Raw genomic sequence first — 22,117 nt, 5'->3', positions numbered from 1 at the left:
ATCTACAAGACAAGAGTACGCTAAAGGACGTAAATAGCGTAGAAGAAACACCTCTCCAACTCTTTTCTCGTATCTGATCTGTGGGGTCGTAATTTGGTTGTCGTCGCTTAACCCTGCATCTTTCTTCTCTTTCCGATCTGGGCGGAGAAACCGGTCTTGATGGCGGTGACGGAACGTCTCGAACCGCAAGAGTTGCAGGTAATGAAGTACAGACGGTTCTCTCCCTTGGACAGCTCGGTGTCGGCGGACTTGCCTGGAGTCGGTTGTTAGTAATCGCATCGAGACGCAACGGTGGGGTATTTTGTTCGTAAGCTTACAGGTCTTGCAGGTGACGTACTCGACTGTGGGAAAGAAAAGAACTTTAGTTAGCATCTACGCGGCAGCAAACGTCAGGGGCACGGAGCAAAGACTCACTGATGTACTTGCGCAACACGTTCTCGAGCTGCTTCTGCTGGAAACGACCCTTGATAACAAGGCGTCTGCTGCCGTCGACGGAACCACTGGTACCCAATTCGGAGAAGAGGTAGGCCGTGACGTGCTCTTCGGTTCTCTTCATGCGCTTGCAAATTTCGGCAATGTTGGCAAAGATGGTCTTCTTGTTGCCTTCACGCATGCACTGCGGGGGCGGGATCTTGTAGCTCTTGGAGCCGCTCAGAGCGTGGTCGGGGTTCTTCTGAGACAGCTGGTGGAAGAAGCGGTTCAGGAGCAGGCTGTAGCTGAGGGCCTTGGTCTCGTCGTGCTGCCAGATACCGGTACCTTGGTCCATGTCGCCATCGTCGACAGCACCCTCGGCCTCGGCGCCGCCCTCCTCGTCCTTGAGCTCCAGGGCCTTGAGCTTAGCGGCGAACTCGTCCTCATCGCCGTCCTTGGGAACCTTCGTCTTCTTCTTCTTTTTCTTGATCGACAGGTCAAGACCGCCATCCTCGCCAGCGGCAGCCTCCTCAGCGTCGTCACCTTCCTTGGGAACCTTCTTCTTCTTCTTTTTCTTCATTGACAGGTCGAGGCCGCCATCTTCAGCAACATCGGGGACAGGGGCCGTCGCATCTTCGGCTCCAGCTTGAGAATTGGCATCAGCATGTAAGGCTTCAAGGGCTGCGGTAAGCGGCGGCGTACGGGGCGTGTGCGACTGGGCTGTCTCCTTGGGTTCCTCGGTGGCGTTGACCATTGTGACTGAACCGTCTGCGTCGACTACTACTTGCTCGTCTGTGAAGGCGACGGATTTGCGCTGTTTGCGTTCGGGGGCGGGAGTGGTATCCTGTGGGGGGAGGCACCTATGTTAGAAAACGATATTCAATGATGTTTGGATCTTTTTTCTCCGTTTGAGGAATTGAGAAAGAAAAAAAAAACTGGATCTGTAGAGGAGGGGACGGGGGGTCGAACAACGGTCAGGTGGTGATGATGTCCAGCAGCTCGGGCGGTTTGACAGAGGTTGAGTCACGGAAAATGTTCTGTTCAATTCGTGTCTGGTTCCGGTTCGCAGTGGGGTAATTAAGCATGGGATTGGTGGAGGGGCCAGTGGGTGGTGGTGCTCAGAAGTGCGCATGAGGGAGGGCTAGCAACGGTAACTTACTTCGACATCCATGATTGCGGCCTGTGTCTCACTGAACCGAGTCTCGGTTAGGTATCCTGGGGCGGCGCCTGGCGAATTCCTTTGGGTTGGTATTAATCTGGGCTGGTCCACGGTGCGACTGAACGAGTCTACTGTCGGCGCGATATGGTGCAGAAATCCCAAACGACCGGTCTGTGAAATGGCGGAAGGAGGCTGTCTGTGGTCCGTCACAAAATGGTTCGGTAATGCGAATTTGTTAGAGCAGAGTTGAGAATTGGCTGCAGCAGTTGGGAGATTTTCTTGAGGGGGTGTGACGTGAGGGTGGTGGAAGACGACTATCTTTGCCCACTGTAAGGTAGCGGCTGCGCGCCCGACAGGTGAGGGTGGGCTGTGACTCAGTGATAGTACGTCTCACGTGACCGTAAGGTGACTCCCTCCGTTTAGGCCCGTTGCCGTCTGTCGCCCCCTCGCCTGCAGCAGCGTCAGTAGGATCCACCAAAAGCGACTTGCAAGCCAATTACAATCGAGGTTCCCAACGTCTGCGAGTGGCCGTCCTGATTGCCGTTTCTGGTTGAGGAAACGGGGGGGGAGCAGAGCTCCAGGCGTTCCGATCTCCGCTGTTGGCCCATTCAAGCTGCACCGGCATTAACCATTGGAGAGACATCGCGGACCTTGAATCAACCCTCCCCCGCGAACGCCCATCAAGAGGGTCGTCTTATATCACAACAGCTACGAACATCAAGCGGACGCGTGCAAGGGACAGTCTCTAGCTATCCTCGAGAAGCAGCGTGCCGACCTAGCTCGATACCACCTGAACCCGAGAACCGAGCTGCCGACGACGCCTGCCTTCCCCGACATGATGGCATCCACCGACTCCTTCATCCTGCACGACGACGTCTCACCTTCCTCCGATAACGACGAGATTGACTCCCTGCCTTCAATATCGAGCAGCGTGCTAGACTCCGAGGACGAATCAGACGCCCAGGAGGAATGGGAGCGTAGTCTAGAGCAGGTTCAGCTCCTCTTGACCATGATCGTTGTACCCTTTGCCGGCAAATACTTTGGTCGCAAGTTTGCATACTGGAGTAAGCCTCGCCCCGGTCTCTCAAATCTCTTGTCGTCGTTCAAGATGCTGACACGGTATACCCACAGGCTGGTCACGATACATGGAATGGATGCACAACGTGGAGGTGCGGTGGACGAACAAGGGCGCCTTTAAGGCCGCCGGCGCGGCTGAGGCAGCGGCAACATTATAAGAAGCGCATTTGGGGCTTACTGGGCTCTTTGGAAAAACGAGACTTTGGGCATTCTACTACCAAGCCTGGAACATCCTGCATGGTGTTCGGCGTGTATACATGGTTGGCGTTGAGGGCAAGCCGTCATAGAAGATCAGGCGGCACATATTGAGGTGAGGCATCCAGCCCGGCCCAGAGAACTAGATCTAAATCAACATTTGAACGAATTAATCAAGCATATCTCGATGCCAAGGGGGTCAACTGGCTCACAATCGCAGTAGGCTCAGTCTCCATTTGGTCATGCTCGGAGGTGATCACATAACCGGTATCCTATGATCCTAGGTTGGCATCACATGTAGTAAGAATAGGGTAAAGTCGTGGAATGATATCAATTCGTTGTTGTACTACAAAGAGCTGTTGATGGCTCCATGGCCAATGCCCCGGCATTGTAGGCCCCGCCGTATCCATGACAGTATATCCATGTCATCCCGTACCCATATCCTGTCATTCATTATTACTACATGCCATCGTGAAAGGTAAAGTTAAACAATAACCTGCCGCCAACGCCGCTAGGACTCAGTGGCCTTGCCGCAAGTCTTGCGATGACCAAATGTCCTACCCAGCCAATCCGTCCAATTCCATACCCCGTTTGTTTTCTATTTCATATTGCAGTCTACGTCGCGTATAGTTGAGAAAATCGTAGACTTAGACGCCGACTTGAGCCATGCTAGGGCGGGAGCTGCGGACAGAGCCACCGCCGCGACGGAAGTTCATGAAGGTGAAGAAGCCTCCTGCGCAGAAGCTGGCAAACAGGAACCACATGAAGACGGTGCTGGCCTGGATTTCGCGGCATCGCTTCTCATCATCGCCGGAACCCCAGACGATGTAGTCGCTCGGCAGGTCGCTCCTGTTCAGAGAGCCACAGTTGACTGCGCGCAGCTTGGCGGAGAGGACAATGGCGTCGATGAAGGTGAAGAGAATGGCGGCGCCGTCAAGGGCCAGCAATACAATGGGGATGGCGATGGCCGAGACAAAGGCGGCGGCAAGGCCGTAGAGAGCCGCCAGCCAGCTGAGGACGGCGACGAACATGGAGAAGTTGATGGCGGCCATAGCGGAGCCGGCGCTATTGATGTTGAGAGCGATGACATTGCCAATCAGTGCTGTGACGAGGAGGACCCAGAGGATCTGTACACCTCGGACGAGGACCTGCAACATTGATTCCATCATGTTGGGCTGGTCGTATATCGTTTGTCGTGGGTATTCGGCAAAAGCGAGTTCAGATATCTAGAGAGCTTGAAAGGCCGAGAGAACGGTCTTCTATAAGCACTGGGATGTATGATTGATGTCGACGATTGGTTTATAGCTGTGTCTAAGACGAAGCTGGATGCTGTGGCGTGACTGGTGCTTGATGACGATGGTGAATCTTTGCTGATGGTATTGTCAGACAAACAACGAAGTGTTGATTTCGGACTGTGACTGTGTGTATGATGTGGAGGAGGACAAAAGTCGAACAGAGTCTTAAAAGGTGGCGTGGGACAAATAAGACAGTTCTGGATCTGGACTTTGGTTGTCGGGTGATTAAGGTCGTGGCGGAAAGGCCGTCGCAATGAGCAGCAGACAAGGGTATCTTTAATAAGTTGGGAGGGTGGGATGGGATCGGTCGAGGAGGGTTCTTCCCAGGTTGAAAAGTCAGTCGGACATGGATGGTAACCTAACCTAAGCCGCCTCTACTGCGTAAGGTGAAGAAGAACTCTTTCGGCACCGGGCATGGACATTGTGCGCTGCTGCTGCGGAAGCTGCGCGCGGACAAGGACAAGAGGGCAATAGAGCTTCGATGATGGATCGGCACTTGCGGGAACTATGACCTCACCAGCCAATGTCTTCCCTTCACGCGCGCAAAATACAACACAACACCATCAACACTAACACGGTACGTACCTCCCTCCACCTACCTACCTCAGTTCCGTGCTCTATCTACTGGCATCTGAGCCTCGATGTACTTACACATACGCATACGCAGGACACTGTACATGACACCGTTCTGTAGGGCGCGAGCTCCCACGCATTGCTTTGCAGCTTCAAGCTTGACATTGCTCGAGCGCCTGACATGCCTAACGCGGTCTAATGGCATCATCCAAGGGTCCAAGACGGCTCCGACGATGCCGCTAGACGGCTTGGACGAGACCGCGTTCAGCCCAACGAATCCCTAGGACATCCGCGACCGTCATACATTTCGCGCCCACCGACCTGCCCCGTACTGACGGATAGGGCATGTCCAACTGGCAATAGCTAGCTTCTGAGACCAAGGCAGTAGAACTTTTGCAGGGGGAGGGAGCAACTCGGAGCTGAGAGGGAAAGATTTCTTACAGATGGTGGCGCGTTTCTGGTGGCGCCGCTCCCGACGTGCCCGAAAGCCGTGGACCACTGGGCCCTCTTCTCGGACAACTTGTCGACTTGTTGGGAAACTCTTGGGAGGCCGCAAGCAAAAAGGGAGCAAGGCCGCAGCGCTCGTGGTTGGGCGGCTCTCATTGGCAATTGTGGCTCTGTTTTCGCCCTTCCTGCAGGGTTCATGAGTTTCCCATTCAGCTTTCCTGTGGTAGGGATGGAAGGTGAAAAGACTTTTCTCGGTGCTCTGAGCCCTGCCAATTCTGTCAGACTCTTTCCCTACCTTGCAATCCCACATGCTGCGCTCCGTAGGTTATTACCGGCGGGGTGATGCCGGTTGGCAGGTGAAGAGCCTCGCAGTCCCCCTCCCACTTCTCTGGGATCCTTGGAAATCCTTCTGCCCCTCCTTCGATTCGCCCATGTCTGCCGTGCGTTTGCCGGCCCCTGCAGCAAATCCCCCTCTGTTTCCTGGCGATTCGCTGTTGCTTTGGGGGGGGAAATCGGCCGCAGCCCAGCAACCCCTAGAGAAAGCATCCATTTCAGCCATCCGCAGCACATCTAAGCCCTGGTCAATTGTTTCTCTACCCTTGTTGCGATCGCTGTCGTCCTATCGAACCTTGTGCGACTACTTCGGTGAAACAAGGTGAAGCCAGCATATCCCGCGCTTGGGAAAGTCTGTCGCGTCGAACTTGAGCTGCCATCCATCCAGACCCTCACGGATATTCAGCCAGGAGTAATGGTAATCAAGGCAAATAACAGGAAACGCATGGGCAGCAAAACCCGAGGTGGCTTCCCACGGACAAACAGCCACACCCGCGTACTATTCAACAAGCTTCCGGCGTGGTGAACTCACGGTCATGGTTTACACCCTCACTACCAGCCCATAGTCCCCTAGGTCCTGATTGACCTTTTTTTGTCCTTTGAGAGCGGACAGTTTCTAGTTATAATTAGCATCATATGAACATAGAGATTCAGAAGATCTCTTTGAATCTTCGTACGTCTTCATTCAGTGTCTTGCGCTCTAACTTTCGTTTAGTTCCATTGGGGATATAAAACGGAGCGATGAGAGACCTCAGCCGCTCATTAGTGGCATTGGAAGTATCACGGTCTTTGTTTCCCCCTCACAACATTCGACTCTCGGCATCTGAGACGTATTTTGTCCCTACAAGTGAAGCAGCCATGGTGACTGGCGGCACCGACAAAAGAAACCACATTCATCCAACCTAAAGGGCTTGGAGTCACCCTGCAGTTCTTTCGTCCAGGTAGCTCGCTCTGCCAAGTGGTCATTCATTCTTCATAAGCCCTCTAATGTCCCATTTCCAGACCTAATCAGATACCCACCTGTTGTCGCCTTCAGGAAGCCCTCTGCCCAGGGCCGAAGCCGATCCTGCTCGCCTTACACTACAGCCCTGGATCGTGACGTTGAGGACACTTGCTCACACTCAACTCAACACCCAGATCCAAATGTCACGAGTCGCACTTCTAGATCCCATGGCGTCATGGCTACCGAGCCGCTGTCAAGCTACTGCGGCAATAGAAGAATTACAATTTCTCTAGCGCAGATACTATGACCTGCTGTTACTAACAAGTCTAGTGCGGTAAAACAGAGCAGACACACAGACACACGCCGTGGGCTCAAAATTAGCCCGAAGCCAAGCCGGGCACTTTCGTCCTAAAAAAGTACGCCAGGAAAGGAATCATGACGTTACTTGAGTGCAATGGGTTTACGCACGGTCATGAGATATCGACCTTTGGTCATTCATTGACAAAAAATTACCCGCATCTAATCATGTTCTTGGCGAGGAAAAAAAAAAATCCACCGCTGATGCGTATCATCATGATGTCTCCCCTGTTATTGACATGAACCCAACCGCCATAGCCATAGCTAATCCGTTTTTGCGCTCCCCGCGTACTCCGCGTGTCTCTCAACCTAGAAGTCGGAGAAGGGAAGGAAAACTGACCACCCACCCGGCCGCCCTAGATCTTGGAGAAATCTAGAAAAACTACATCATGTTCTTTACCGGCTAAAGTTCAAAAGCCCCTCAATATACTTCCGTGTATCAATGCCGATCCCCGACGCAAGACGGCCCGCGCCGTCACCGCCCCACCCAGATCCCGTCAGTCCTACGCCGCCCTCGGCGAACGACGAGCTGACGCCGCGGTAGCCGGCGTGATCGCTCGCCCTACGGATCAGGATAATCTCCTTGCTGACCGTTGGGCTCGGCGGCGTAGGCGATGTCGGTCGCGCTGTGCTGGATCCATCGCCGCTCGCTGGGGAAATGTCCCTATCCGACGTCGACTGAGCGTCGTCCTCGTAATTCTGCGCTGGCTGATATGCATCGCCGCTCGGGGCGTGTCGATTCAGGATGCGCTGCCAGACGACCCACCAGCCACGGTTGGTCTTGCAAGTTCTCTCGAGCTGATTCATTTCCGGCCTGGTAAGGTTGAAAATATTGAGTAGTTGCATATGTGTGTTCATCGCTTCCACCCTTGACCAGGGTAATGCTGCGTTTGGTAGGAATGCTTGTGTGTGGTCCGGAATATTGGGTATGGTCGAGTGTACCGTCATAGCCTCAGCGTCCCATACGAGATCGTAGATATTGGACGATGAGGAACTGGACTCCGGCCTCTCTGGCCGATATTGGATCGAAGATAAAAGTGGCTTTCGTAAAGGCGCCAACTGGAAATGAAGAGACTTGTAGAACGAGTTCCAAGCTAGGGAATCGGTCCTCAACTCAAAGAGGAAAGTAAATATGAAGGGTTTGTTTACGTAAACGACGACGCGCATCTTGCTTGCCTTGTTTGAGTCCTGGTTTCCAAATGTTGGGTTCGAGCTCACGGCGTTGGCTCCGAGAGGCGTCACGTCGTTAGTGAGGTTGCCGAGGTTCCTCACGACATCTGACTCTAGGCGATCCGTACCAACTTTGTCAAGCTCAACGTGGACGGTGCGTAGCATGGTACGAGAGTTCGATTCGGGCTCAGCTGCCTCATCTGAGGCTCCGTTTTCCTCATCGCCACTACCCTCCTCGACATCACCCATCAGGCCAATGAGGTAGTGTCCCTCGTCATCTTCCATCTGCTTAGGTTTCAAATGCGGGTTCGCCGCAGCCTTAGAGGACTCCCCAGTTTGAAACGCAGCAACGGCAGATAGTTGGCTCTTAACCGCAGACGAAGAAGTATCCGATTTGCCGATTGACCAATACGTGCCGTACCCCAACTTCATAACCGTCATAAGTTTGTCCATGTGGCCATCGCTCTCTCCTTGACTTGGCGTAGCGGTAGAGGCGGTAGCGGCTTCAGTGTCGGCTTCGGTGTCGTCGCCCTTGGGAACCGGGGCCGAATTGTCCTTGGTGTCGCTTGGCCTTTTGGCTTCTTTCACCGTACCAATATCAAGTCCACGCCGCTCGGCCAGTGTTCTCGTCGAGGTCGAGCTCCCAGAAGCAGAGCCGGAATTTGATCGATGGTTGTTGGGGCGAACCGGCGGCCGCACTGCTGGCTTCGTCGCAGGCGCCAGGGCTGGTGCTGGTTTGGCTTCCGGGGCCGGCTCAGATCTCTTCACCCGTCGGCCAGCGCGAAGAGATGTCGGACTATCGATGACGCCGTAGGCATTTTCTCCCCAAGTATACAAGTCTTCCATCCATAGGGTGATATCTCTCACGGACTTGCGAGATAACGCTCCTGTTCCCAGAAAAATGGCACCGTCTTCAGGGCCTGGGTCTTGTCCGGTACCCAGCCAAGACCTCTTCGGCTCCTTGCCGTTTTTCGACTCCCCATCGGCATCCAATGATCCAAATTTTGAGACCACCAGGTCTTTAAGACCCTCAACTCTAGTGACGAGCCCTTCCAACACCTCTCGTTCTCCACTGCCCCGCTCCTCTTCGCCGACGCCAATGCCCAGTTCGCCAGAGGCAGCGATGTTGATGCCTCCAAATATTGTGCGAATTGGGTTTCCTTGCAGCATTACGTTCCAAGTTGACAAAAACAGGTCCCAATACCGACCAAGCAGGCTGACGAACTTCATTCTTCGGGAGCGAACAAACAAGGCACTGAGTGAGGTGCCATGATGAAGCAGAAAGATGGTATGAGCACGGAGCAGATCCTGCAACAGAAGAGATGACGGCTTAATCTCCTTAGATGAATACTCGACAACCTCTTCTGGGGTTTCTTGTGCTTTCCCTGTCTGGAGCTTGGGCGGCAAAGGAATACGAGTAAGATCAATGGACTGCAGGCAATCAGCAACGGAAAAACAAGTCAGTGTAAGGTGAAACGTACCGCAAGAATCCACCAGTCTTGCTCCAGCTCATGGAGGACCACACGTGTCTTGTCCGTGTCGATGGAGTCGACAGGCTGGCCGCCAGAGAAGCTCTTGCTGAACTCAACCATGCCCTGGGCAAGACCAATCTGACGAAGACGCTCATTGCGCTCCTCTTGAGACAGATTCTCAGTTGGCTTTGCACGTGAGCGGTGACGCCGTTTATGTCGTTGGGTGCTGACTGAAGAGTAGTAAACAATTTGATCGTCAAGAGTCTCATCAGAATGACCCAACGACGGGTTGAAGATGGCAAGGAAGCCCAGCTGAGCCGGAACGATGCCACCCGGTGACAATGCCATGGCTTTTTTTTGAATGCTTGTGAGGGCGCGGTCCTGCCAACGGCGGTTCACTGAGAGCGGGGACGGAATGCCGTGATGTCCAGACCCATGAACTCCAAAATAAACGGGTGCAACGTCGTTGCGGCGGATTCAGACGGTAGGTAGCAGCAACCGCTGACGATGGTAACCAAATAGTAGGTCCCACGGCTCGTGAAGTGGCGTCTGAAAGGCTACCAAGCGTTTCTTCTTACGCTCTAACAAGCGTCAAGAGCAGCAGGAGCGGCAGCAACAATCCAAGCTGAGATGCAGAAACAAGGTAGATTGTTCGAAAACGGAGCTGGCGTCACTGACAATGTCAGTCAGCAAGGATGAGCTTGAGGCCGAGGCTGCCCACACAACCTGGATGGCAACGCAAGCGCGCACGCAGTGCTGGCGAGTGGTGTTCGCGATGCTGGCGAAAGCCAAGTCATTCAGTTGTGCCTCCTGCGTCGTCTTGGAGGAAGATCGGCGGTCGAAACTGCCCGGGAAGGCCGAATGGGGCTTTGGGCGGAAGATATGGAAATTCTGTGAGATCTCGATCGAGATTCCCCACGATGCAGGGCGTGCTCCAGTGGCGCCCAGGACAAGGCGATGCGAGGCGATTGAAGGTGAGTGGTCTGCCGCTGACTTGATTGGGCCGAACCGGAGCACTGTGTTTTGGAAGGTATGCTGCGGAGGAGTGGAGGCCAGACCCGGCCGAACTTGGCGTTGGTGCTTTCTCGCTTAATTTGGCCCGCGGTCTGGGCCGCCATGGACTTTCATCTCTTGTTCTAAGGTATTGTGTTCTTCCTCGATAACAATACACAAAGCCAAACTGTGTCTGGGTGAACACAGACGGACAGTGTTGGACACCTGAAGTACGCTCGCCGAGACCACAGCATACCAAGGTACCTCAAGGTCGGGTCCGACGGATGCTAGGACTTGAGACGGAAGAAAGATGGGATAGAGAGACAAGACCATCGGGTACCTATCCCACTATGGGAATGTCGACCAGGGTAGCGGTATGTGCTGTTAGTGCACGCTCGAATTCGACGGGCAATCTGGGAGGGAATCGCAGAAATGTGTCCAAGTGCGGGAACGAATGCCGCAAGAACACCCAGTACGTGGGCCGACTTCCACATTTTGGTCAACAACTCCGTTTCAGCAGCGGTCAAGCGCAAATCAGGTCTGGGCTGCTATGACTGGCTGGAGTCTGGAGAGAGAGAGAGAGAATGTCACCTATCTTCACGTTACGCAACCTACCTTACTCTCTCACAGCTGGACGAATCTCCTGCCTCCCGTGGTCTAGCGGTGCGCTAAGCCAGGAAAGTTCGCGTGGAGTGACGACTCACGTGCAGCTCATTCCTCCCGCGTGCTTGGGAAACATGCTTCTCCACGTGGAAGTGGAACTTCAACCTAATGCCTTGGTGATAATCAAGACCTTCAGCTTGTACCTCTCGAACTCTGTATCTAGAGCCGGAACCCAATAGCATATCTTTCGAGTAGCCTGGTCTGTGCTAGGAAGCAGCGTCTGCGGCATAGCCATGTCGAGTGCTGCATTGCTACTTGCATAGAGCCCACGCAGCCAATGAAGCCCATGAAGAGATCATCAAAAACTTCTCAAGCAGGATTTCAACCAATTATGGCCTCTGCTCAGGCACCGGAAGCAGGCTGCCATTTCTATCAACGGTGACCGACCCCTCAACTTGAGAGAAGTATCACTTTGTTATATTGTCTTGAGTAGCTTAAGAGCCAATACGTCCATCTCCTCAGAAGCCAACGCCCCAGCCGTTGAACACTGGAGAGATAACTCTAGGCTGGTGAATACGTGCCCATCAAAGGACGAAATAAACACAGAGTAGACGTTATTTCATGTTTGGATTCATCTCATCATTCAAGGGATTTGTCTTTTCTTGGAAATGGTGGTATTATTCTCAAGCCCAATTGCCAACGGCCCTTATTAGGTAGCCACGACTCCGGCCCCAGGTCTATTGAAAAACGCCAGACCGCTATGCTGTAACTCAAAAAGTCGTCTCCCGTAACTTGCCAATTTTGCCAATCTCATACTCTATCCAGCGACCGACTCGCGTCCGTCCAGGCACAAGAATACTGCCCGGGTTCATGACATGACACCCCTCATACGTCACACAAAACGGCGGCGCCGTCGTGTCTACAAGGACCATTGATGTTGGCAAAGGGTAAAGGTGCAGAGCCGTCGCAAAATCCCAGTGTACTGGGCGGGTCGCTTGATGGAAAGGCGACAGATACCCTTGGTCCAAGATCGTCTTGACGAGCTTCCGCGCCGTATGGATGTCTTGAGGCAGGCTCGAATTGACCTCTTTGACAGCGGGCTTCTCGCTAGGGATGTCAACGTCCATAGCCTCGTCTGCTTCAACCTGGTCGTTCCCTGCCATAATGACGTCGTCTGCTCCGCTTCCGTCTTCGGGACGCTGGTTCTCCTCATCCTCGCCGGCATTCTGTTTCGATGACTTGAGGCGGACTGCCGTGCGGCGGAGACGGGCTGAGATATCATCTCGGAAGACGACAACTTCGTGATTTGGGCCAAAGAGTGTCAAACGACTTGGGTTCGATGTCCAGATGGCCTCGCCATCGCTCTTGGCCCCGAGCTCTGCATTTGCCGCCGCGAAAACGCGTCTAATGCGTGATGTGAAGACATCCGGTGCTCCTTTTCGGGGCAGCGGGGTCGCAGCGCCGGCAGTGAACGCTGACACCCATCCGTCATTGTCTCCAGGGACGAACACAAAGGTAGACGTTTGGAGGAGCGTGGGGTAGTCGGACAGGGCCGAGGCCAAGGCGTCAAAATATTCTTTGTACTCAATGCTGCCGCCGCTACCACCCCTGGCAAGAACAGCATGCTGGGTGAAGTTACCCGTGACAACGAAAGTCATTGGACTTGAGCCTTCGGGCTCAGCTGCATATATCGCGAGTATCCTCCGCAAGGCTTGCAACGTTCGTGGTTGGTCAAGGTTCAACTCGCCGATGATCACCATCCGCCCTCTACTAGGCACCTCCTCGGCAGAGTGGCGGGGCAGTAGCCGCTGTTCAAGCTTCCGCATCTTGGATCCGACGGCTCGTTCGCTTCCCACGCCGAGGAAATCGATCCAGCCGAATCCACCTCCTATGGTGTGATCCTGGCCGCCATCGGGACCGCTGACTCCTAATGTGGCTCTCCTCTTCTCGCATGGGGGTTGACCGATGAAGAAGCCTTGGAACCTGCCGCCTAGTGTTCCTCCGACACCGCTGCTACCACTCAGTCCCTTGCCAACGGACTCCTCTTCTTCCTCGTAAACACCATCCACGAGCACAATCATTCCAGGAGCGAACCAAGCCGAATCTTCGGGGATTGCAACAGCTTGTGACACATCTAGGGCAATAGTGGCCGTCAGGTCGCTAATCGCGAGGCCTCCCGCAGGCAACACATTCAATATGCCTAAAAGCATGTGGTGGCTACCGTGGCGACCTAAAAGATTGGCGATTGGGGTAATCTTGTGGTTCAGTTGGTTTGATGATGACCGTTTGCCCGAAGGAGCCCTCGTGCTTGCAACTGCTGACGTCTGGAAGGACTCGTTCCTGAGCAATCTTTGGTGTATGACATTGTACCTGTTTCTGAATAGCGCAGTTTTGTGTGATGCTGGCGGTAGGAGCGAAGGTTTTGAAGTTTCCCTGCTCATCGTTAGAGAGTAAGTTCCTACCTCGGGCAAAACCTATGTCTCACCTCTCGAAATGCTTCTTGGCAACGTTGTAGGAGTATCTTGGCTGATCGTAGGCATCAACGACGTTGAACCACTTCCGCGGATCCTTGATACTCTCGTCGTCCTCTTCTTCCTCGACGCCCAGACTAGACATGCCAAAGCTCTGTTGACTGTCCTCTCGAGCCAAGGATGCCTGTGCCGGTCGCAGACCCAATCTCGCGTTTGACATATCCACATCTTGCCCTGGTTCGATCAAAAGACTATTCTGTCGACTCAAGCCTCTGGCGCCGGCCACAATCTTGCCCCCGCTCATGTTCCCCTCCAAGTTTTTCAGGATATCTTTGAGCTCTGGGCTTGCGCCATCGACGATAACTCCGCCATTACGGCTTTTCCATGACTTTGCCACCTCCTCCAGGACCTTCTCTGCGAGTCCCTCCTCTCGCCATGCGGAACCACAATGCCGGCCGATAAATGTAGCCAATTCTTGTAAGGCGGAGGAGGCAAGGGTTAGACTGTGTTTCTTCGTGAAGGTTCGGAATGCCAGTGGTCGTAGTGTGGCTGGGGGTAGAATGATTGGGAGGATCGCGTGTTTCGTCGGCGCTGAGACTTTGAAAGGCTTCAAAGGATGGACCGGGGTGCCGAATGCGGGTGAGGACGAGGGTATCGCAGAAGATGGAGGGGCAGGCGTCCTTGCGGCAAAGATGTTGGCCATGGGCATTTTGCGCTTAGGAGATATTGACGGTGGCGGATCCATGACTGCGACGTTTCTTCGTGATGTGAATGGTATGGAGTTGGCAGTGTATCAAAATTCGAGGATCTTCTTCGGAGTGGCGGTTGTCGCACTTGTCACAGAGCGGTTGTCGAGAACAGTCGCGAGGGACGCCAAATGCTTAAGTGAGACGCGTCCATCGCAGCGAAGCAACGCGTCTTGATTAATTGATCGCGCTCTCTTAACCCCGCGCCACAGTCAGCGGAAGTGGGGTTGAGTGCTGTGGCTGTGGCTGGAGGAGGTGGTGGCTCAAGCTTCCTGGACTCCGGGCAGCTGGCATGCTGTCATCGAAGGAAATCGGAGCTATCTGCGCCAAAATTCGACAAGACAAAGCCTCTCAATTGCAAAGCGCCGCTCCTGTCTTTCGCACCCCTCCGACCATTATACTCACAATGCTGGCACCAGTAGCTCGACTTATGCCGAGGCATGTTTCTAGAATCAATTTCTTCCGTCCCATGTCCAGCTTGCCGTCCAACCCGCGCATCGTGAGTTCCTGTCCCCCTGCCATGCGTGCCGATGAAGCGGCTGACCGTTTCTACCGCGCAGAAAGTCTTCCCTGCCGATGCATCACGAGCCTCTTTCCTCCTATCCTACCTCGAAGATGAGCCACCGAACCAGAGAATAGCCATTGGATTCTCTACGACCGATCCTCCGACGCCACGATCATTTATCGAGAACCAGACCTTTACCAAGATCCTCTATGAAGTTCTTGCGGAGCATGCGCATAAAGACAAGGACCTCTTAGCACAGGCACAAGCCTTTGCAGGGCCTGGCGGGGCCAATCTTGGCTCTGGAGGAGCACTCTTTGCCCAGAAGAACAAGAGGCGTTCGTCGAGCAAGGTCGGTGGCGGCGGCGGCGCCGGAGGCGGTGGTGCTGGTGGTGCCAGTGCCCAAGGCGGCGCTGGAGGAGGTGGGCATGGTGGTTACGTCCACCTTAGTGATTCAAGAAACCCTCCAGATTTTGGTCGCATTGCCTGGCCTGAAGATATCCTGGGCAGCGTTGAAGTCGATCAAAGCGGCAACATAATTGGTCAGCTTGAGCCAAGTGGAACATATCGAATTATCACCAACGAGGGAATGTAAGTTGCGAAGCCTCCATGAAACAAACTTGACAGACAGACTAACACGAATAGTCTCGGATTGAGTCCTTATCTTTCAGAAAAGCTCGTTGAGAGACTTCGCGAGGAAGACGACAAAGACCATTCGTAATCGCCCCGCAAGTATCGGAGGACTAGAGCATCAGGGGGGGGGGGGGGAGCAGCTAGCCGACTCCCGGATGCTCGCTGTAAAATTGTACACTCATCATGTAATAGTAGCTCACCACTTTACGACTGCATATATTGACGAGATTCTGTCAGTCGGTTTCCAGGATGAACATCTGGTCACTTTCTTCGGCGAATAGGTACCTTTTTGGCATCGAATTGTAACTTGGGAGGAAGAAGGCTAGACGAAGCCTACGCGAGTTTGAAGAACCCACCCGCCTCCACTTGGTCTTTTATTTGAGCAATTGGCAAGGAACAAGCCATCGGAGGGGATCGTGAGCTTGCTCCTTTAACCTCGGGAATGGAGTTGCTGCAGAATCTTTCGTCCTGCAGACACGGTTTCCCCCCACAACCCCGTCCTCGACTCCCGCCATAATATGCACATGGACGAAAGGAGCCCAAGAACAGAAGCGGGCACATGCACCAGATTCCAGACCGCCGGTTGATATTCTCGGTTGAGTCAGTTCGGGTATGTTTTACCGACCAACCCTGGAATTGTCATCGATAGTCTTGAAAGATTTTGATCCTCGAATCTTTGCATCTCGATATTTTTCCAAATGGTACAGATACTTGGGTCACAGGGCCGTTGTTCCTTTGGATGGTAGGATTGATCAGGGTTGTTTAGCCGATGCAAGCAGCTGCAGCGCCTTGATCCCTGGGTGGCCTGAGTTGCCGGGCCGTCCATAGGATGACATGCAGACGGGTAGCGATGCCAGCGATCAGTTGGGCTCTGCTTCCTTGAGTCAAGGGCGAGGGATTTCCTGTGGCCAAGAGCCTATTCTGTATCCAAACCCAAGGTAGTAATTACTGCGTAAGAGGTTCTGTGACCATTGGCGCAGTATGTGAAAATGATACGCTGCCACAGTATGCCTCGAGCCGCGATCCATCTACTGGTCAGGTCTAGTCACTACTTATCAACATCGAATATCTCGTGTCATTGTGTGTAGTTGGTGCGCTTGAATATGACTTGGGACGAATGTTTATTCATGCTCATACAACCTGACGGAGAGTAACTATGGATTACCTGATCCTGATATTTGTTTGATTCAATGCCGACGAATGAGCAAGTATTGATATCGTCAGGCGATGTTCGATCCTGCAACGGCAGTTGTGTCTGTCTGTTCTCAGAACGGGCGTAAGTATCATGTAGTCATGAGGCTACAGCCACCAACCTTACTGATGATGCGACCTGATATAGTTGGACCGGCTCACTCAGCGGTATGATTATGAGCTGTCACTTATCAGCGGCCGCCTCACACCGCAGCCTGTGGTAATGAGGGATATGATACCCAAGGTGAGTTGGATTATCTCTCTAGCCATTATCTGCTCACCCACCTTAAACTCTACTTGGATTTCCATGTTGGGCCCAATGGAACGGGGGTTGAGATGGTGTCAGGAGGACCATATCAATGAATACCTTTCTGAGCTACCTTGGAAGCGTAGTTACTAAGAATGAGAGCAGCGCTGCTAAGTATACTATTCTTTGGGCTCAGCCTGCAGCAGAAAATATCTGCCTAAGGTAGGTAATTCGCGATGATTCTTTCATCAGGTTGTGGTGAGTAATAATAGCCTGTAGGTTGGGGCACAAATAGGTATGACCTGGAGGGACGGGACTCGTTGAAGCACAGACCACAGCGCACTTTCTCCCCACCATTGCGGGCAAGAGTCGGCGGGTGGCACCTGGCATGGGCAGGCAGATGGAAAAAGAAGGGGGGTCAGGAAGCCTGAAGGTGCAGAACAGCCTGGCACAAACGAGACGAGCCAGGGAGCTTCTTGGCAGCCACTCCACCTCACCAGTCCATGTTCCCCTCCACAATCCACATCCAACTTCGTCATGCCCACTTGAGTGTGGTCCAAAGGCTTGCTCCGGCCACAACCCCATTCAAACAAAACGACCTGAGCCCCCCCCATCCCCCCTCCCGACCGACAATATGGCTTCCGGTTTCGATGAGGAGGAGCTCCATATCAGTCTCTCGCCCTCCCAGATCCGACGACGCTCCCAGCAGCACGGTGCCGCCTCCGATGCTGCCGCCTCCGCCGCCGGCCATCACGAACTCCAACCGCCTGTGCCCGGTGCCGTAAACATCGCCAATATGGGACCGCCCGTCGATACCACCGCCCCGCTGCGGGAGAAGATCAAGACGGAGCAGCGCATTGGTGCCTACAAGATCATCAAGACCTTGGGCGAGGGCTCCTTTGGAAAAGTGAAGCTGGCTATCCACAATGGTACTGGCCAACAGGTCGCTCTCAAGATAATCGCGAGGAAGAAGCTCATCAGCAGAGATATGGCTGGTCGCGTGGAGCGTGAGATCGAATACCTACAGCTTCTGCGGCATCCTCACATTATCAAATTGTATGTGGCATATCTGAGACGACGCTTGCTCGCTTCAGGCCTATCGCTAACCCAAATCAACACAGATACACTGTTATCAAGACCCCCAACGAGATCATCATGGTCCTTGAATATGCAGGCGGAGAGCTTTTCGACTATATAGTGCAAAACGGCCGGATGAAGGAGCCTGAGGCGCGTAGATTCTTTCAACAGATGCTATGCGCCGTCGAGTACTGCCACCGACACAAGATCGTGCATCGAGACCTGAAGCCCGAGAACCTTCTTCTGGACGATAACCTCAATGTCAAGATTGCCGACTTTGGTTTGAGCAACATCATGACGGACGGAAACTTCCTGAAGACGAGTTGCGGTAGTCCAAATTATGCCGCACCCGAAGTCATTGGTGGCAAGCTTTACGCTGGCCCGGAGGTGGATGTGTGGAGTTGTGGCGTGATTCTTTACGTCCTGCTAGTGGGCAGACTCCCCTTTGACGATGAGCATATACCCAGTCTCTTCGCAAAGATTGCACGCGGCACATACAGCATACCGCAGTGGATGAACTCTGGTGCTGCAGGCCTCATAAAGAAGATGCTGGTCGTCAATCCTGTGCAACGTGCCACTATTGATGATATCCGTCAGGACCCCTGGTTCATGACTGACCTGCCGCCTTATCTGGCGCCGCCGGTCGAGGAGTTCTTCAACACAGGCGTGGACCCTAACAAGGCCATCCAGAAGAGTGACATTGCACCCAATGCCCCCCCTAGAGTCCAGGAGAAGTTGCACAACGAGGTCACAGAGAAGATCAGTAAGACCATGGGTTACGGAAAGAAGGACGTAGAGGAGGCTTTGCAGGCTGCGGAACCGTCGGCCATTAAAGACGCGTACATGATTGTTCGCGAGAACAAACTCATGCAAGTGAATGGTACGTATATACCAGTGAGGGCCTGTCCATACGATGAATTCCCGTCTAATATTTCAACAGAGGCTATGTCATCACTTTCAGTAGATCAAGATGGCTCTAGTAGTCCACTCCCAAGTGCATCATCCGCGAGGTCGGGTGGCTCAACCGTCGGTGGACAACGACCCTACATCAGCAAGATCGGAATTCTGCCGAGCAGTTTGCCAACCTATCATAAAGAGTACATGGAGCGTGAGAAGGCTGGCCCCGAGGACCATCCGGCGCCAACAATCGTCGTCAACGAGCCAGGCTCATCTGCCCGCACGGATGCAGAAAGGGAAGAGACAGCAAGGCATCTCAAGCCTCACTCCAGGAACAGTCAGGTCAGACTCGACGATTCTAGCAAACGGCCACAAGGCATGACGCCCGTCGTTCAGGCGAAGAAGACAAAGCCTGTGAGGTGGCAATTCGGTATTCGCTCGCGCAATGCGCCTTGGGAAGCCCTCTTGTGTATTCACAAGGCCTTGAACAAGCTCGGAGCGACCTATGTGCCAGACGAAGACTATGAGAAAGTCCACGGCAACGAGGCCGATCAACCCAGCAACGACGGTAGCTTCGTGGAGGAATACGCTCCGCAGGGGGCCAATGATTCAACCAGCAGTATTGATCCTCTCAAGCGATATAAGCTACCAGCCGACCCCTGGCATATCAAGGTCCGATGGGAGACGTCGAGTAGGTTTTTGCATACTTCCTGGTCTGGAGCTTCCCACTAACCAGACTACAGCACTGCATCAGGCCTCAGGAACCCCCACAGAGGGTAGCAAGACCCCAGATAGCTTTCATGTTGTTGGCGATGATGAGGGCAAGCGTGATTTTGTAGCCTTGCACGTGGACATCCAAATATACGAGATGGAACACGGCGTCTATCTCGTGGACTTCAAATGCTCTGGCTACGAGACGGCCGACAAGAGACTGCTCGAAGAAAAGGATGTCACAAGTCCTTTCCCTTTCCTAGATATGGCTGCTAGGTTGATAATGCAACTAGCCGAAGCAGACTGAAGATCCGTCTTGGTTGATCCGTTATCCCTCGAGGATGTTTACTCCCCTCCGTTTTCTTCAGGGGGTTAACTTGGGAAGTACTTTGAAAACGGTGGGCTCAGCGATAGACATGGGAAGACATGCCGATCGATCGGTCATGTCACAGCGTTAGGATATGCGAACAAGGGAGTTTTGGTACGGGGGAGAGGGATGGTGTGTGGTGTTCTTTTTGGTTTCTTTTGGGGCAGTACACAGCGGCAGCAGAAGAGCGTGGCTCTGGTCCAGTCGTCTCAGCTGAGGCGAAAGCGGAATCGTGTGTTTCCACACCACCAGGTCGAGATCTAGAGGACATCGGGTTGTACTCGAAACGAGGCGTGGGGGTGAATTAGACACACTATTTTGCATCACGAATAGGAGTTGAATTCGTCAAGCATCATATCACCACGGCGCGACCACGGCATCATTACGAGAACTTTGTCCATCTCGGAGACCAACTCGAGCCCGAGACCCCTTACAGCCAGTGCATCAATCGGCGGCCACGGCACCGAAGCAGAGCCTCACGATTTTAGAGTCCGGGACTAACACGCCGCGAAATATGAAGCTCCAAAGCGCAAAGGCGGCGAGGATCTTGGCTCAAATTGGCAGCCAGCTCCGTGGTGTGTGTCCTAGAGACGATCATCACTATTCAGACCTACGGATCCCGCACTCAAGATCAAATCGAAATGCTGACCCCTCGGGCGTGTTTTAGCAGAGCCTCATGGAAACAAGCGCCAAGAAAAGGATTGAACTATAAACTTTGGAGACTGCCCTGAATTGTGTCCGTATTTCGTACACGGGGGACGGGCAGAGGAATGCAAAAGTCGAGACCGAATCCTTTTCTGCTCAAAGCAGAATCCACCTCCGTCCGCGAGTCCTGTGCGGTGTGCCACGAGAAAGTCAAAAAAGAGGAAGGCAGTGGGCAGGGAGACAGGCAGCGGCAATGGACCCTGAAAGGGGTAAGTGTCAGTTTCAACGAACCATGACGGTGATTCCTCTCCCCTCCCAGCACAGGTGGGTGGGTGAATGTTTATTCGCCCTGGATGGAGGCCCTGGACAACTGATAGAGGCCCTGGATGAGAAAGACGGCCCCCCGCCCACAGGACTCGGGTCTTGGGACGTCGCGGACCACTTCAGACGATACACTCTGGGGCTCGGGACGGGAACTCCAGACGATACACACGGAATGGGGAGGGGTTTGATTACGTACGTCCCCTCCTGTGCCGAAGGTGGAATATTGACGACGACATACGACGACCACGTCGGCCACCACCGCCACCTAACATCCCGCCGACCGAGGGCGCGTTTCGGCGAGTTGTAAGTTTCGGTGGAGATTATGGAGTCCTTTTTACGGCAACGGTCGATAATCTCCGGGACAGCCGGCCTTTGCCATCCCGCCGGAATCCGATTGAGAAACCGGCATTCCCGCCTTTTGCTTGCGACTGCGAGTCGCGAACCTGCAGAAGCTCACACGACACAATACCGGACGTGGAGATGCCAAGAAATGGGATGCGGGTCACTTGGCAGCAAGGTCAATACTGAGTCTTCGAATACTCTCTGTTTCTCTTTCGCTCTCGAGGTTCGGAGGAATACCATGCTTAGCTTCGAATCGGCTTTTGAGGAAACTTTCTGCCTCGGATCGGATATTTTTCTTCCATAGTATGGTATCCGTGGTAGCAGCCGCAGTCAGCAGCATTGATCAAGGCAGGGCGCTTGCTTTTCGTCTTAGTGATGCTGACAATATCACAACTTACACGTATTCCTGGTGCCGCGCATCGCGCATCGCGGAATCACGGACTTCTCGCCGTTCAATCTATATCCAAGCCAACGATCATCGTCCGTGTCCGTGTATCCATACTACGGTACTACCGTACGGATAGTGTAGGGTTCCCTTGGTCCCCCTCTTTGAGGGTCCATCCAGTGCAAGATTTCCCAGGGAAACAACGGTCGCAACTCTGCAGTTAAGGACGACACCCAGCCGATATCAGGTTACTAAAAATGGTCCAAAGGAGGGATGGGCCCGGGACGGGAAGGGGGCGGCGAAGTGGCAGCGCCAGCAAGAAAGTGAGGGCGGGAAAGGGGCACGCGCGGGGGAGGGGGAGAGAAAACACCAGATGTAAGATTTGCAAAGTCACCGAAGATCAGGACAAGGACCAAGGGACGACCGAGAAAGCGACGAAACGTGCTCTATACTTTGCCCTTTTCTCACTTTCTTGGCCACAGACTCCGATTGTCAGCACACCACACCGACCGAGTTTTTGCAAGCTTTGAAAGTCCCATTGTCATTTCTGT

General features: G+C 53.6%; 7 protein-coding genes across 7 annotated transcripts; 3 read left to right on the top strand and 4 right to left on the bottom strand.

Moving 5' to 3' along the window:
- Positions 1-107: 107 nt before the first annotated feature.
- On the bottom strand, positions 108-1,582 carry HER10_EVM0010280 (domain found in IF2B/IF5; the record flags this gene model as incomplete). Its single annotated transcript, XM_035479745.1, has 5 exons — positions 108-253; positions 318-341; positions 415-1,056; positions 1,114-1,255; positions 1,571-1,582. 5 exons carry the CDS (start codon positions 1,580-1,582, stop codon positions 108-110), a joined length of 966 nt encoding a protein of 321 aa, XP_035338827.1.
- A 601-nt stretch (positions 1,583-2,183) lies between these two features.
- On the top strand, positions 2,184-3,178 carry HER10_EVM0000566 (uncharacterized protein). The gene is made up of 2 exons (XM_035470341.1): positions 2,184-2,634; positions 2,702-3,178. Exons 1-2 carry the CDS (start codon positions 2,406-2,408, stop codon positions 2,803-2,805), a joined length of 333 nt encoding a protein of 110 aa, XP_035337916.1. The 5' UTR covers positions 2,184-2,405; the 3' UTR covers positions 2,806-3,178.
- On the bottom strand, positions 3,156-4,640 carry HER10_EVM0004761 (uncharacterized protein). The gene has a single exon (XM_035474394.1). It carries the CDS (start codon positions 4,009-4,011, stop codon positions 3,490-3,492), a length of 522 nt encoding a protein of 173 aa, XP_035338292.1. The 5' UTR covers positions 4,012-4,640; the 3' UTR covers positions 3,156-3,489.
- A 2,306-nt stretch (positions 4,641-6,946) lies between these two features.
- On the bottom strand, positions 6,947-11,058 carry HER10_EVM0002316 (uncharacterized protein). Its single transcript, XM_035482889.1, has 2 exons — positions 9,442-11,058; positions 6,947-9,391 (listed from the first exon to the last, which is right to left on the bottom strand). The coding sequence occupies exons 1-2, from the start codon at positions 9,778-9,780 to the stop codon at positions 7,187-7,189; spliced, it is 2,544 nt and encodes an 847-aa protein (XP_035338072.1). The 5' UTR covers positions 9,781-11,058; the 3' UTR covers positions 6,947-7,186.
- Positions 11,059-11,798: 740 nt separating this feature from the next.
- HER10_EVM0002277 (DNA polymerase alpha/epsilon subunit B) lies at positions 11,799-14,396 on the bottom strand (the record flags this gene model as incomplete). The annotated part of the gene is made up of 2 exons (XM_035471996.1): positions 13,514-14,396; positions 11,799-13,461 (listed from the first exon to the last, which is right to left on the bottom strand). Exons 1-2 carry the CDS (start codon positions 14,242-14,244, stop codon positions 11,799-11,801), a joined length of 2,394 nt encoding a protein of 797 aa, XP_035338069.1. The 5' UTR covers positions 14,245-14,396.
- A 183-nt stretch (positions 14,397-14,579) lies between these two features.
- On the top strand, positions 14,580-16,167 carry HER10_EVM0005159 (uncharacterized protein). Its single transcript, XM_035474783.1, has 3 exons — positions 14,580-14,744; positions 14,806-15,338; positions 15,393-16,167. Exons 1-3 carry the CDS (start codon positions 14,652-14,654, stop codon positions 15,466-15,468), a joined length of 702 nt encoding a protein of 233 aa, XP_035338323.1. The 5' UTR covers positions 14,580-14,651; the 3' UTR covers positions 15,469-16,167.
- Positions 16,168-17,169: 1,002 nt separating this feature from the next.
- Positions 17,170-21,804, top strand: HER10_EVM0012863 (uncharacterized protein). Its single transcript, XM_035482243.1, has 4 exons — positions 17,170-17,874; positions 17,940-18,775; positions 18,836-19,483; positions 19,536-21,804. The coding sequence occupies exons 1-4, from the start codon at positions 17,207-17,209 to the stop codon at positions 19,808-19,810; spliced, it is 2,427 nt and encodes an 808-aa protein (XP_035339049.1). The 5' UTR covers positions 17,170-17,206; the 3' UTR covers positions 19,811-21,804.
- The last annotated feature ends 313 nt before the right edge of the window (positions 21,805-22,117 follow it).

This window comes from Colletotrichum scovillei (genome assembly GCF_011075155.1).
Source record: "Colletotrichum scovillei strain TJNH1 chromosome Unknown Contig00001, whole genome shotgun sequence".
NCBI classification, from domain to species: domain Eukaryota; kingdom Fungi; phylum Ascomycota; class Sordariomycetes; order Glomerellales; family Glomerellaceae; genus Colletotrichum; species Colletotrichum scovillei.
Note: the sequence above shows the minus strand (reverse complement) of the source record. Positions and strands in the feature narration are given on the sequence as shown.